The sequence below is a fragment of the Hydra vulgaris genome, chromosome 01 (assembly GCF_038396675.1).
Source record: "Hydra vulgaris chromosome 01, alternate assembly HydraT2T_AEP".
NCBI classification, from domain to species: Eukaryota; Metazoa; Cnidaria; class Hydrozoa; order Anthoathecata; family Hydridae; genus Hydra; species Hydra vulgaris.
Window position 1 is genome coordinate 48868133 of NC_088920.1, and position 16558 is coordinate 48884690.

A 16558-nucleotide genomic window follows, 5' to 3' on the forward strand; every position below is an offset into this window, starting at 1 on the left:
TATATTATGTATATATATACATATGTTTGTATATACAAATATATGTTCTTGTATATATATAAATATATATACATATATATATATATATATATATTTATATATATATATATATATATATATATATATATATACAAATATATGTTCTTATATATATATAAATATATATACATATATATATATAAATATATATACATATATATATATAAATATATATACATATATATATATATATATATATATATATATATATATATATATAAATATATATATATGTATATATATATATATTTATATATATATATATATATATATATATATATATATATATATATATATATATATATATATATATATATATATATATATATATATATATATATATATATATATATATATATATATATATGTATATATATCTATTAGACGAAAGTATTTAAAAAAATAAAAATGAAACGCACGTATCTATCTGGTGCATCAAAGTTAAAAATCAGTAAAGTAAAAAAAGCGGCTCTACAAAAAGGAAAGCAAACATTATTTGATGTTGGAATTACAACTACTCCTAAAACATCAGATGCCCTTTACACTAGCTCAACGAAGCAAAAATATGACGGTAGTATCCAATCTTCTGTGTCTGGTAATAGTGCTGGCAGTTTAGAGAAATTAGCCACTTTTGAAGACTGTCAAATTAGTGGTAGTGATAATACTTCTACAAGGACCACTAGCAGTGATGGACCAGCATTGTTGCAGCCATTTGACATTGGTGAATTTGAAACAGAAAATTTCTCCCCTTCTCAGCTGGAAAAGTTTGTCATGGCTGGTCACATTCCTTTCCCACTGGATATGCCAAAAGATAATGGAAATCACATATTTCCAATGTCAGTTTTGAAAAGCAGAATGCCGAATGGGGAATCCTTCTCGCGGGACTGGCTTGTATTTAGCCCAGCAAAGACAGCATTGTTTTGTTTTCCATGCCGACTATTTTTACCTAGAAATCAACTTCCACACATGACTTCATCCCTTGCAATGATTGGAGGATGGGGATATGAAAAGAAGTGGAAGAATCTCATCAGTCGAATTCCTGAACATGAGCATTTGAAAATCCATAAACAATGCTACATTCAGTGGCGTGAATTTCAAGCTCGAATGAAAACTGATCAGTCAATAGAACATTTGATGAATCGCCAAATTCTCAATGAAGCTGACACCTGGAGAAAAATCTTGGAACGAATCTTGGATGTGATTCTGTTTCTTGGTGAACGTGGATTGGCTATTCGTGGAAAATCTGACCTAATTGGAGATTCTCATAATGGAAATTTCTTAGGATTGCTGGAACTGATTTCGCATTATGACCCAATTCTTAAGGAACATGTGATAAAAGTTAAACAATCACAGGACAAGGGTCAACGTCTTCAGGCGCATTACTTGTCAAATCGTTCTCAAAATGAATTCATTGGCCTTTGTGCAGCTGAGGTTCGCAGGCAAATTATAGAAGAGTGCAAGTCTGCCAAGTATTTTTCAATTATGGTTGATGCCACTCCTGATGTGAGCCATACTGAACAAAGTTCGTTTGTCATTCGATATGTACATGAAAAAGAACCTGGAAAATTTTTAATTGAAGAGCGGTTTTTGATCTTTGCAGATTGTGCCAAGAAGACTGGATCTGATATTGCGGAATTAATTCTGGAAACTTTGGAAACATTAAAAATTTGTTTTGAAGACTGCCGTGGCCAAGGCTATGACAATGGAGTCAACATGTCAGGAAAATATAAGGGTGTTCAAGCAATCCTACAAATGAAGAACCCATTGTCTGTATTCTCACCCTGTGGTTGTCATTCATTGAATTTGTGTGGGCAGAATGCTGCCTCAAGCTGTACAGATGCTGAGACTTTCTTTGGAACTGTTCAAACTGTATATACGATCTTTTCTGCTAGTCCGCAACGCTGGGAAATATTGCAAAAGAGACTTCACGGTGTGTCTTTGCATGGACAATCAGGAACACGATGGACTGAGAGACTTGACAGCATTCGCCCTTTCTATAATCACTTGAGCCAAATCATTGAATCTTTGAAAGAAGTTAAGAGCTTGAATCTCACGCCTAAAGCAAAAACTGAGATTAGAGGTGCCCTAAAATATATGAGTTCCTTCAAATGTGTTCTCATGTCTGGAATTTGGCTGAAAGTTCTTACATTGATTGACCGCTGCAACCAGGTCATTCAGGCAAGAAAAGCAACTATTGATATTGAGGTGGAAAATATTGAAGCATTGATTAGTCAACTCAAATCTGTTCGGGAGGAATGGCCTACAATTTTAGAAGAAGCCAAGTTAGTTGCAGATGTTGCAAAAATCAGTTCTGAATTTCCAATCCACAGAAAAGTGAAACGCAAAAGTTTTTTTGGGGAGCAAATTAAAGGTGATGAACAAATTACGGAATTAACAGAAGCAGAATCAGGAGAGGAGGCAACATTTCGGAGAACGGTTTTTTATCACATTTTTGATTCTGTAATTGGTGGACTTACTGCACGTTTCACAGCAATTCAAGAAATCCTTTCTATATTCTCTTTTTTGTGGAAGTATCAAAAACTGTCTGAAGCAGAAATCAAGAGTGCTTGCTAACATTTTTCGCAAAAATATTCTTGTGATGTGACCGAAAATGAACTGACTGAAGAATTGCTTCACATAAAACAAATTCATACTGCAAATTTTGGAAAGGAACCTCTTGCCCCATTTGACTTATTAAACAAAATTTCTGAAATGAAGCTTGGAGAACTCTTTAGAAATATAGTAATTGCATTGAGTATTTTTGCTTCATTTCCAGTGACAGTGGCTTCAAGTGAGCGTTCATTCAGTAAATTGAAGCTCATCAAGAATTTTTTGCGCTCAACTATGGGACAAGAACGAACAAGTGACCTCGCCATTTTGAGTATCGAGTGTCTATTAGCAAAAAATATTGATTTCCATGATGTGATTGAAAAGTTTGCTAAACAAAAGACAAGAAAAATAATATTGTAAGAAACAACAGCTGGACTATTTAATTATACTTATATTCCAGTAATATAATAAAAAAATTTAAGCAGGCCTTTTTTTTTTTGGAGTACAGGGGGTGGGCCCCTAAACTGAAGGATGCTCAGGGCCCCCAAATCCTGTGCACGGCCCTGGGTTAAACATGTTTTTGTTTTAATTTATGCCAATTAACTAATAGTTGAGAATAAAATGGGGATAATAGTTTGATTTTAGTAGGGATAGTTTCAAAAATGTATTTGCCTTGATTTGCATTTCTATGACTATTTAAAATATAAACCATTGCATCTTTCCAAGGACCGCATAAATTTTCGTTAAATAATTTGATGACCCATTGCAGTTGAATTGCTTTAAGTTTATTAATTAAGCAGTTAACTCCTGCGCCGCCCTCATTTTTTGTTGTTGTGTGTTTTTGTTTTATTTAGTCCTCAAATTTTGCCACTCCAATAAAAATTACTAATTTTTGTTTCAATTTTATTCAAAATTGCTTCACTAGGTAGGGGCGCCATAAAGCAATTTTGAATAAAATATAAGCGACAAGTTGTATTTTCCCATTTTCGCAGAGAGTTTTCCATTTTGTAAAAACGCTCCTTCCAGTATGTTTCGTACTTGAAGTTTGCGTTATTTGAGAAAAAAACGCCTAAACTTTTAAAAACGTTTTCCTCCCAATTGAAATTTAAGTGCTCGCTTTTATCTTTTAAAATATTTTTGCCTAGCCATATGCCTTGGGATTTGGCAATATTTATTTTAGCACCAGTGGCTTTTTGGTTTAGTTTTAAGGCTTTTCCTACCTCTCTAATGGAATCATCACCGATTAGATAGAAATCGGTGTCGTCGGCGTATTGCTGTATTTTTGTTTCACTACCTTCGACACCGTTTCCTTTAATATTTTTGTTTTGCCTAACATAGGATGAAAAAATTTCTGCCTGAATGATGTATAGTATCATTGACAAAGGACAACCTTGCCTTACTCCTCTTAAAATATCTATTTTTTCCGATAACAAATCGTTTATTTTTACTTTAGCATTTATACTATTATAGATTGTTTTTATGAAAGATGTGAAAACTTTTCCAAATCCAAAATGTTTTAAACTTTTAAACAAAAAAGCTCTATCAACCCTATCAAAAGCTTTCACCTGATCTATTGAAAGGATGCAAGCGTCTAGCTTGCATTTTTGAGCTATGCTAATAATGTCTCTAGTATAACTTAGATTATAATATATTGTTCTGTTTTTAATGCACGCAGTTTGGTTGCTATGTATAATGTTAGGTAAAACATCTCTGAGCCTGTTGGCCAAAATTTTTGTTAAAATTTTATAATCTATATTTGTTAAAGATATGGGTCTCCAGTTAGCGATATCGTTTTTGTTTCCTTTTTTAAAAATACACGTAATTAATGCTTCCTTTTGCGAGTTTGTCATTTCGCCTGTAAACAAAACGTTATTTAAACTTTCAATCAATTCTTTCTTAATCAAACCGAAAAAATGTTTATAAAACTCTATAGTTAGCCCGTCTGAACCGGGTGACTTATTGTTTTTCAATTGCCCTAGAGCTTGTTTTACCTCACTTTCAGAAATCTCTTTTTTTTTAATTTTGTTTTCTTCCTTAGAAACTTCTTGAACTTTTGCGTTTGAGAACAAAAACTCTTGAGAAGGTTTGTCGTTTTCTTTAAATTTGTATAAATTTCTATAAAAATTTTCAAACTCCAATAAAATTTCTTTTGAGTCAGCTTTAACCTGCCCGTCTCTGCCATTTATTTCAGAGACATATTGCTTGGCAAGTTTTTGCTTCTCTAATCCGAAAAAAAATTTGGAGCATTTTTCTCCATCTAACCTCCATTGAATTTTTGCTCTTATTGCCGCACCTTTTGCTTTTTCTATTTCTATATTTTCAGGTTTTATTTTTAAATCGTCGTAAAGTTTTTTCATATTGGGATTAAAATGCATTTTTTTTGATGCGTTTTTTAATAATTTGATCAATTTAAATTCTTTTTTGTTCTGTTTTTGTTTAAGTTTTTTGCTATATTTTTTCGAAATTATTTTTACTTTCTCTTTACCGGTCTCCCACCAATCCTTTACATTTTCATAAACATACTTTTGCTCTCCCCACTCATTCCAAAATGCTTCTATAAGAGCATTAAAATGGATGTTTTCTAAATGTTTATTGTTTAATATCCATGTTTCTGACTTGAGCAAAAATCTCCTGTATTTATAACTACTACTTGAGCATTATAGTGGTCAGTTAATATGGTTGGCTCGAAAAATGTTTTTATATTTTGTCTACATTTTTTACTCACATAAAAGCGATCCAGCCTAGAGCGGGAAACACCGTTAGTGGCTGCAAAGGTATACTCTTGCTTGTATGGATTAAAAACACGCCAAGTATCTTCAATTTCTAAGACGTTTAAAAGGGTTTTTAATGTTTTGCACGAGGGACATTCACTTTTAAACATGACTGGGTATCTATCTTTATCAGACAAAGTCATATTAAAATCACCAGCCATTACAATTTGAAAATCATTAAAATTTTTATTACTAAATTCATTAATTAATTCCTCAAACAAATTTATTCTTAATTTTTGAGAATTTCCGACACCGGATGGTGCATAAACATTAATTATTAAATAATTTATACCAATTATTTTTATACCTACGTAGTTATAATTGCCTTTCGAATCGTTACCTGATAAAAATGGTTTTTCATAACTATGTTTAAACAAAGTTGCAGTTCCGCGTGTAAATGATGTGTCAGACAGTGAGTAAAAAACATCACCTTCCCACACATTCTTTAACAAATTAATATTTTTATTATTTAAATGAGTTTCCTGTAAGAGAAAAACGTCACATGGTTTGTTTTTGAAATTGTTAATAATTGTTTTTATCTTGATTCCGTTATTTAACCCGTTAATGTTTGAGGTGTAAAATTTTAAAACCTCCATTTTTTTTTTTTTTTTTTTTTCATTTTTTTGTCTAGATATTTTCTATTTAGTTTTTCTACTTACAACAGAAACCCTTCTTTTCTAGATCAGGTGAAAGCTTTTGAGCAAACCTCAGTAACTAATTAGTAAAAGAAATAAAGTAAAATAAAAACTCATACCGCATAAAACAAATTCCCACTAAACAGTCTTTTATTAAGTATGCCATTTTGGTTTTAAAACACGTTTTTCTTTTACGGACGGTCTCTCTTTCATCGGTGTTTGCGGGTGCAGTCTCTTTCGATCACTAACATTACTAATCGTCGCCATATCGATCTCCGAATCGTACTCGACATCGCTGTCGGTTGAACACTCGCCATCTTCTTTTTTCTTATAACTCTTTTTTTCTTTACTTTTGTTCTTTTTTGATTTTACTTCTATAAACTTATCTTCATCGATTACTAAATTTTCCACTGGATGCTTTGGTTTTTCCAGTTGTCTGGCAGCGTCAAATGCCCACTGGTATTATTTTTGAGTCGCAATGATTTTCTTTTTTATTTCGTTTGGCAGCTCGAGGTCCTCTTTTCCTAAACTATCAACAATAATTTCTTTATTTTTAGTATAAACAAAAGTATTTAGCTCTCCTCTGGCAAAAGTAGCTTCAGACGTGACAGGGATTGGTGGGGTGAATTGAAAAACTGTATTTTTAAGAGCTGTAGAATTTCCGTCACTATTTGTTTTTTTCCTCACGCTTTTTAGGTTTATTTTCGATTGCGGTTTCTATTGTTGCTTTAACCGGAGGACGGTTTTCTTTTGGCACATGATAGTTTTGACAATTCCGACACAAAAACTCTTTCCCAGCAAAGTTCAACAAAACTCTGGCACCATTAACTTCAATATGGTGTGGAATGTCCCTCACAAGAACTTTAAGCTGGACTCTGAACAAACGTCTACCGTCTTTGATGAAATCATCGAAATCGTACGTTGAGTGCTTTATCGATACAACTTTTTCGATGTACGGTTGAATTTTTTCAATAAGCTGTTCATCCTCAATAGTTGGGTCACATTTTATGGTAATTAAAAATCCATATTCATCACGTTTTCTAAAAAATACTGGCATTTTACATTCAGAAATCGTAATTTTGTTTCGAGACATCGCTTCGGTATCTTTAACAGATTTAAGGACGGCAATCCATCTGCCATCACGATGGTATGTGATACTTTCAATTTTGTTGCGTCCGACTTTATCTTAAATCTTTTCGTTAATTTCTTTGGCACGCTCATTTATATACCTGTACACGCCTGACTGTCTTGAATCCATGTATATTCGAAATTCAACAACGCGCTCTTTAGTATCATTAACGGCACTGGATACTTTCGCGTACAACGCCATCGCACCACAAACTTCCAATCAAATTTATCAAACTTTTACTTGATTGAACTTGAGAAAGATATTTAGAAGACAAATACACAGGGACTAAAAAGTTTCAGTATGTGTTTTTTTCCGTATATAGAATTTAGAATTTATTTTACATATAGAATTTATTTTTATTTTTTTTTTTTTAATTACAAAATAATAAATATTTACAAATATTTTAACTATCTCTGCATAATAAATACGCATATTTACAATAAGTTAGTGGTAGTGGTGTAGTGGTAGAGCGCTCGCTTCATAAGCGAGAGGTTCGGAGTTCGATCTCCACCACGTCCCTGGTAGTACCGCGCTCAACTTGTTTCTCCACGCAGCGGCCTTGTTCTTCAAGGTTCGTGTTTCGGAGTTATAGAGTTGAGAGAGGGTTATAACCTCAATTAAGTAGCCTCCTCATCTGTAGTGGCGTTCTGGGCCTTGGGGAGGTGAAATAACAAAAAAAAAAAAAAAAGTTTACAAATCGTTTAACTTTATATATTTTTCCATTTACAAATATTTTTATACGCTTACATGATACACATTTATATTATAAGAAAGCAAAATAAAAAAACAAACTTTTTTACATTAAATTAACTTTGATCTATTCTAAAATATTCTTCAGTTTATATGCCAATATTTTAAAAATAAAGTCGTGTTTTTATATATATTTACATTTTTTAATTTTTGTTTGTTTTTTGTATTTTTATTTTTTTTGTTTTTTAATTTTTAATTTTTTTGTATTTTTATTTTTATATTTTTTTGTGTTTTTTGTTTTGTTGTTTTGAGCCATTGTGCGGAAAGAAATCGAGAACATGGAAAAAGGTTGATAATGAAGTTGGTAAAGATTATTTAAGTATATTTAGTAAAGAAAGATTTTATTAATTAATACTAAAAAAATTACAGGACTTTTACACAAATCATCACGTTAAAAAAATCTACAGAAAAAAAATGCAAATAATAAAATATATATCATAAACAAAGGGCTGGCAGTGATTGTCTAATCATATAAAACAATATTTTTGTTGTAAAAAATTATATGTTTAAAGGACACGGGAACACTCAACTAAACATTTAGTTCTTTCTACGAGCCAGTGTGTAAGTTTGGCTCATATGTTTAGTTTCAGATTCCCGTTCTCTATTTGACAAAAAACGTTTTTAATACAAAAAAGTTGACAGAAAATGTCCGTGGTATTTCTACGGACATGATAATTATATTTTAAAGTAATAATATTCCTGATGTTTCTGGTAATTATCCTGATCACTGCCGTTGGGTCAATATTTGAATTGTTAAACATATGGTGGCATCTGCTGTTCCATATTTTACTCATAATGGTTTGAGTGACAGTCAACAGCAGCTGCGAGGTAGGGTTTTTCTCCGATAAATTCGCAGTCTCAATCGAGAATATGGAATTTATTGGAGAAAAGTTGTTTTGGGATGTCAAGGAGTTATATACATGTTTAAAGTATTCATATATTGTAACAGAGGGAGGACAGTAGGGAAATAATTGCAGATGGTCCTCAATTTTCCGCAAGTTTTACATTTGTTGTTTTTAACGATGTGTTGCCTTGTGCTTTTGGCAAGAAAGGCAACAGAAGGTAAGCTGTTATGGAGAAGCCGAAAGAGGATGTTTTGCGTTGGTCCGTATGCGTGGGAGGTAAAATTTCTTTTCCAAATTTGGGTCCACGGCATTGTTATTTTTGTTCAACCGTTCCAGAGAAGTTCTGCTGGCACGACTGTCTTTTTGTTTTTTGCCACTTCAAAGTAAAAATTTTTTATTGATTTTAGGGGGATGTTAAAGAGGGACTCGTATTTATCTAAGATTTCAATTGTAGTTTTGTAGTACTGAGACATTTTGTTGTCCCAGTGTTTTGGAAACGTGTTTTGCCTTAAAAAATTCCAGCCTTCGTTTAGCTTAGTAAATTTAACAAGTGAACTTGCCACCCAATACTTTGAAAAGTAGTAAGAATCGTGAGTTTTGTCCTCTTCGCGTTCTTTTATTTGAAAGAGCGTTTTGAGGCGGATCGCAAGACTTTGCTCCTTCGGTGATAAAATTCCGAGACCCCCGCTTTTGACGGGTAAGAAAAGTGTCTCTTGTTTGACCGGGTTGAAATTGGTTTTTTGCCACAGATTTTCGAAAATGGCTCAATGCAAACGCTCTATTACCCAATTGGGAGTGGGCAAAACGTTTGCTAGAAACCACACTTTAGACATTGTTAGCGTATTTATCAGATTAGTCTTTCTCCTAAGTGACAAAGTACGCAGTCCCAGAAACTTGAGCTTCTTCTCTATTTTGTTAAGAGCTACTTACCAGTTGAAATTGGTAGTATCGCTCAGTCTTATGTAAAAAGTGACACCTAAAATTTTGAAACCGGTGTCATTGTTCCACTCTATCTTGTCCAATTGTGTGTAAATTTCGGGATCAAAACCCCCAAGAGCAAGACCCTTGGTTTTTGAGGCGTTGATCACTGAACCACTTGCTTTTTTGAATAGTTTTAGGTTTTCAAAGAAATAGCGGACACATTTTACGTCCTTAGCAAAAAAGTTCGAATCGTCTGCATACTGTTGTAGTTTTAGAGGTTTCCGTGTTCCCGGCAGAGGAAAACCCTCTATTCTGCTATCCGTTCTGATCACCAAAGCTAAAGCTTCATCAACGAAAACGTACAGCAAAAGAGAGAGAGGGTCTCCCTGTCTAACTCCCCTTTCCGTAAGAAAGGAGGTAGACAGGAAGCCGCAATTCAGAACAGTTGCCGAAACATCTGAATACAAGGTGTTAATGAAAGATACAAAATTTTCTCCGAGATTAAATTTTTGGAGAATCTGCAGCAGAAACGCGCGATCGACTTTGTCAAACGCCTTTTCTTGATCTATTGTTAAAATGATACTAGGTAGTTTTTTTAAATTCGGCGTAATCTATAAGATCACGTACTAGATGTAAATTTGAAAAAATGCTTCTACCTGGAATTCCGCAAGTTTGATTTGGTTCTATAATTTTCCCCATTACTTTTGCAAGTCTTAGGGCCAGCGCTTTTGTGATTATTTTGTAATCAGCGCCGATTAAAGATATAGGTCTCCAATTTTTGCATTTAGTAAGATCTCCTTGCTTGGGAATTAGTGAATTTGATAGAATTAGTTTTTTGATAGAGCGGCTGGTGTTTTTTTCTACGAAAAGAATTTCGTAAGCAAGTTCTTCAAAATCTTTTTCTAAAACGTGCCAAAAAGTTTTGTAAAATTCAGCTGGAAATCCGTCATAGCCCGAAGATTTTCCGTTTTCAAATTTTAAAAGGGCCTCTTTTAGTTTCGCGCCGGTTAGACGAATGTTTAAAAATTCGTTTTCATCATCACTCAAACGTTTAGTGATGTGTGACAAGACATCACTAAATGCTCTTTCCAGTGGGTTTCACAAGTAAACTTCCCGTTTTTAGAGAAAACTATTCCCAAACCTTTAAAGCTATTTTCTTCCCAATTAAAAATTATATATTTGTTTTTGTCTTTTAATATGTTTTTTCCTAACCATATGCCTTTACCTTTGACTAGGTTTCTTTTTTATTTAATTTTAAAGCTTCTCCTACTTCTCTAATTGAATCGTCTCCAGTTAGAAAAAAATTAGTGTTATCAGCGTATTGCTGTATTTTTGTTTCATTTCCTTCAACAATTACACCTTTAATTTTTTTGTTTTGTCTAACAAATGTTGAAAAGATTTCTGCTTGAATGATGTATCATTGACAAAGGACAACCTTATCTTACGCCTCTTAAAATATTTAACTTTTCTGATAATGAACCATTTATTTTAATTTTTGCGAAAATTTTCTAATAGATTGTTTAAATAAAAGAAGATAATCATTAAAAAAACTTGATAGCCCGGTTTTTTTTCCGCTAAAACATTTTATGGAGAAATTTGTTGTTTATTTTCTTTTTATTTTCGTATTTTTTTCTTGAATAAACTTCGAATTTCAATAAGTTTTATTTTTTATTTTCAGATTATATACATATTTTTTAAAATATATTATTATTTTAGATAGACAAATGTTACTAATAGCAAAAATAATAATCAAACGGGATATTCATCTACAACTTGGTTCCAAAAGTGAAAATAATAGTGTTCTTTAAAACGTTGCGCCCACATAAATTCTGACAAATAATCGGGAATCATTTCTCTATTTGTGGGCCCAAACATAGCTTTAAATTTGGCTTTGCTTCTTTGCCACATTGCTTCAACCCTGTTTGTTGTAACATTTGTTGCAGGATCAACAAAATGTAAAGTATGGTTTACTGTACCATGTAGAAAACCTTGCGCTGCTAAACCTTGGTATGCTGCCCACATATCGCTCCATGTTTCAGTTCCGGGACGAATCCATTGTATAATGATGGGTAATACGGTTGCTGCATCGCGGTGCGCTACAGGAATGAATAACCCTTCTTTAGTTGCTATATCGAATGCACCAAAAATCTATTGGTCTTCTACAATTCTACCTTGGTTGTACTTCCTTCTTGAAAAAAGTGATTCATCTATTTCCACTATTGAACCTAGCTCTCCTAATTGCACACGGTTGTTAAGGAAATAAGTAACGGCAATGTCTCTACAAAATTGATTCCAATCAACTACAGTTTTATTGCTACCAATTTCTAAATCCTTTTGTATGTCTTCTACTGAAAGGCCATGACTTTCTCCGGCGCTACGAGTCCAAATATAGGTAATACCAAATATAGGTAATACCTATTATTTGCCAAAGTTTCAGCTGAGATCCTTCAAAAAAACTTCCTACACGAATACTTATTTTCTTTTTGCATTGTTTTTGCATGCTTCTCTATATCTTTCCATCGACATTATGACTATTTTGTTCGTTGCACTGGATTTTACATCGTGGACAGATCATATTTATAGCAAGTAAACCAAACTCCCGGCACCACCGGATGCACTCATTATTATTGTTTTTAAACCTGCTACCAATTTCCGGTAAATTAAGGCTATCAAACTTGATAATAGTCGGTCGTCTAACATTCGCCATTTTAATTTTAAAACTGACATACAGAAACATTTCTTATAGAGTCTTTAATAATGACATTTTATTTATTGGAAATTTTTTGTATCGGATTTTTTATGAATACTTTCGGAATTTTCATGAGTATTTTAATTACTTTCAAATACAGAAACCAGGCGGCGTAATTAAATAGTGAAATTTTAAAGTGTAATAAAAAAAGACCGTGAATATTAGCGTTTTTGGTATATTTTTTATGAATACGTTCGGAATTATTATGGATACTTTCGGAATTTTTATGAATACTTTCGGAATTATTATGGATACTTTCGGAATTTTTATGAATACTTTCGGAATTATTATGGATACTTTCAGAATATTAGCGTTTTCGGAATTTTTATGAATACTTTCGGAATTTTCATGAGTATTTTAATTACTTTGAAACTACAGAAACCAGGCGGCGTAATTAAATAGTGAAATTTTAAAGTGTAATAAAAAAAGATGGTGAGTATTAGGGTTTTTGGTATATTTTTTTGACACTTTAACATCAAATTAGAGAACTTTCCTTTGGTTTTCAGGTCTATGTTTTTATACGATTCTTAATCAGGATAAAATTCTCTGTCATAATCAAAAATAAAAATAAGGGGTAGAGATGTAAATTAGCGCCTGGTTAGTGTTACCTTTCTGAATTCCTTGTTGCTCATTTTCCCTTCATAACCACCATTAGAAAGACAAACACCGAAGAACTTATTGTTTTTTATAATACTATCTGGTTATGTCAAACAAAGATTTATATTAATCTTGAAATTAAAAAAAAAAATTTGTTTACTACAATTATACATATCAATACAATTATTATCAGTAAATTTTAGTATTTTATATTATATATATCAATAACAAACCTAATACTATATTTATTGATAAAAAATAACAAAACATAAATGCAAATAAGTAAAACTATTTTTGAACTTATCGGGTATATCATTTTTTCGGGTATGTAATCAACAACAAGTTTATTCCAATGAACTTTTATTAATTTTATCAATTATATACCATTTAAATGAATATTTTTTTGAATATTGACTTTGTTAATTAAAATTTGAATTTTAAGGATAGAACATTCTTAATAGTAATTTACAGTAATTAAAGAAAATTAAAGTTTATAGTAACTAAAGAAAAATAATAAATTTTTTACTAAAGCTTTTTACTAAATTTCTCAAGGGAAACCTTTTTAATTTAAACTTTGATTTCGCAATTTCATTTTAAGCATGCGCCTTAAGGCGGCATATATAGTATTTACAATACCATATATATGCCGACTGGGTTCGTTTATATATATAAACAAACCCAGTATTCTTGCAACATGCGTTTATAATATTAAATTAACTTTATCGTAACTTAATTAACAATATATTTGAAATAATTTCTTGACTCTATATGTATATATATATATTTTTTTTGTATTTTTTTTTTTTGTGTGTTTTTTAATTTTTAATTCTTTTGTATTTTTAATTTTTAATTTTTTTGTATTTTTTGTTTTTTTATTTTTTACACAAACACCAAGATTGTTTTAATAAGATTTTTGGTACCTGATAGTTATGCAATGAATACTTTATTAGATATTTATGATTTATAATAACAAAAAGGTCGTCAAAAATTTTTGGCAGCATACGATATTTTAATATAAACATGAATAAAAGAATACTGTAAATATTTAATTAATAAACATAAGGCACTCCAAGCTTTCTAAGCAGTGGATTGGCACTGGTGTACTTATTAGCATTTAAAATAAGGCGGCTTGCTTGTTTTTGTTTATTTAACATACGCGTTAATTTTGATGGATAAGTGCTGGCCCACGCAATATTACTAAAACTAATATAGCTATGGTTAAATGAAAAGTAGATAAGTTTTATGCAGTGTTTATACAACATAGGTCTTGTCTTGTACATAATTCCAATGCTCTTTGAAATTTTATTTTCTATTAAATTAATGTGGTCTTTACAACTTATTTGTTCGTCAAGTAAAACGTCTAAGAATTTAATGCAGCATGTCCGTTGTAAGTTAGTTTTTTATATTGAAATATTTGGGAGTTATAGAGACAAAGTTTCAGATTATGAGATATTAGAAAAAAGGAAATATTTGCTTTTAGTTTTGGTTTGTTTACTTTCAACCACTCCTTGAGGTTGTCAAGATCACGATTCATAGTGTAGGTTCCCATTCTCTATTTGATAAAAAACGTTTTTAATGCAAAAAGTCGAAGAAAAAGTCTGCAGTATTTTTACGGACATGATAATTATATTTAAAGTAATAATATTCCTGATGTTTTTGGTAATTATCCTGATCACTGCCATTGGGTCAATTTTCGAATTCTTAAACATATGGTGGCATCTGCTGTTCCATATTTCACTCATAATGGTTTGAGTGACTGTCAACAGCAGCTGCAAAGTAGGATATTTCTCCGATAAATTAGCAGTTTCAATCGATAAAATCGAAATTATCAGAGAAAAGTTGATTTGGGATGTCAAGGAGTTATATACATATTTAAAATACTCCCGTATTTCAACAGAAGGAGGACAGTAGGCGAAGATATGAAAGTTGTTCTCAATTTTACCACAAGTTTTGCGTTTGTTATTTTTAACGATCTATTGTCTTGTGCGTTTGGCTAGCAAGGCCGCAGAAGGTAGACTGTTGTGTAGAAAACGAAAGAGGAAGTTTTGTGTTGGTCCGCATGCGTGGGAAGTATAATTTTTTTTTCCAAATGTGGGTCCACGACATTGTTGTTTTTGTTGAACCGTTCCAGAAGAGTTTTGCTGGCACGACCGTCGTTTTGTTTTTTGCCACTTCTAAGTAAAATTTTTTTTTGATTTTAGGGGAATGTTAATGTGACCCGCTTTTGCCTAATATTTCAATTGCTGTTTTTTAATACTGAGACGTTTTAATGTCCCCGTGTTTTGGAGAAGTGTTTTGCTTTAAAATCTTCCAGCTTTTGTTTTGGTTCGTAAGTTTTATAAGTAAACATGCTAACCAATACTTTGAAAAGTAGTAATAGTCGTGAGATTTATCCTCTACGCATTCTTTCAGTTAAAAGAGTGTTTTGAGGCGAAGTGCAAGACTTTACTACTTCATGATAAAATTCCGAGACCCCTGCTAATGACGGGTAAAAAAAGTGTATCTCTCTAGACCGGATTAAAACTGGTCATTTGCCACAGATTTTCAAAAACGGCTTTGTGCAGAGTTTTATTTGCCATCCGAGAATAAGCAGCACGTTTGCAAGAAACCACACTTTTGACATTGCTAGCGTATTTATCAAATTAGTCTTTCCCTAAGTGACAAACTACTTAGTCACAGAAACTTGAGTTTTTTCTCTACTTTATTTAGAGTAACTAGCCAGTTGAAATTGGTACTATTACTCAGTCTAGTGTAAAAAGTAACACCCAATATTTTGAAACTGGTGTTCTTGTTCCACTCTATGTTGTCTAATTCTGGGCACATTTTAGGATCAAAACCCACAAGAGCGAGACCCTCGGTTTTTGGGACATTGATCACTGAACCACTTGCTTTTTCAAACAGTTTTACTTATTCGAAAAAAAAGCGGACATTTCTTAAGTCCCCGGCAAAAAAGTTCGATTCTTCTGTGTACTGCTGCGATTAAAGGTGTTCCTGGTAGTTGGGAACTCTCTATTCTGCATAGCCCTGAGATTTTTAGTTTTCAAATTTGAAAAGAGCTTTTTTTTAGTTCTGTACCATTTAGGCGGGTGTTTTTTTTTTTTCATCATCATTTGGTTTTCATCATCACTTAAAAGTTTAGCGATTTGTTACTAGGTATAGTTTTGACTGTCTTTCCATAAATTAGTTTTGGTGTAAATATTTTTATAATATGAAACAAGGGGGTTGAGTATTTCACCAGGTTCACTCGTCAATGTGCCGTCATTCTCGCGAAATTCGGTAATTGACTTATTCCGCTGTTAAGTTTTTTCCAAATTATACAAAAATTTTAAAGGTTTTTTTCCTTCTCCGATTAGTTTTTGTTTCTTGGCAATAAACGCTCAGGGAAACTGGAGCAAGAAAAGAGCATCGCGTTTTTCTTTGAAGCTATCTGAATTCGGGTTGGCGTTTGGTCGCTCCCGTTGGATTTCGTTTTTAATCCTTTTGATGCGTATTTTGTTTTTCGCACTTTCCTGTATCGATATGTGTTGTAATTCAGCCCTCACAAAAAGTTTGCAGTCGTCCCACCATTTTAA

General features: G+C 32.2%; 1 protein-coding gene across 1 annotated transcript; it reads left to right on the forward strand.

The window, feature by feature from the left end:
* Positions 1 to 447: 447 nt before the first annotated feature.
* On the forward strand, positions 448 to 2613 carry LOC136074483 (zinc finger MYM-type protein 1-like). The gene has a single exon (XM_065786806.1). It carries the CDS (start codon positions 448 to 450, stop codon positions 2611 to 2613), a length of 2166 nt encoding a protein of 721 aa, XP_065642878.1.
* The last annotated feature ends 13945 nt before the right edge of the window (positions 2614 to 16558 follow it).

What these genes read in the sequence shown, in the direction of transcription:
- LOC136074483 (XM_065786806.1), top strand. Translation starts at nt 448, where the DNA reads ATGAAACGCACGTATCTATCTGGTGCATCAAAGTTAAAAATCAGTAAA.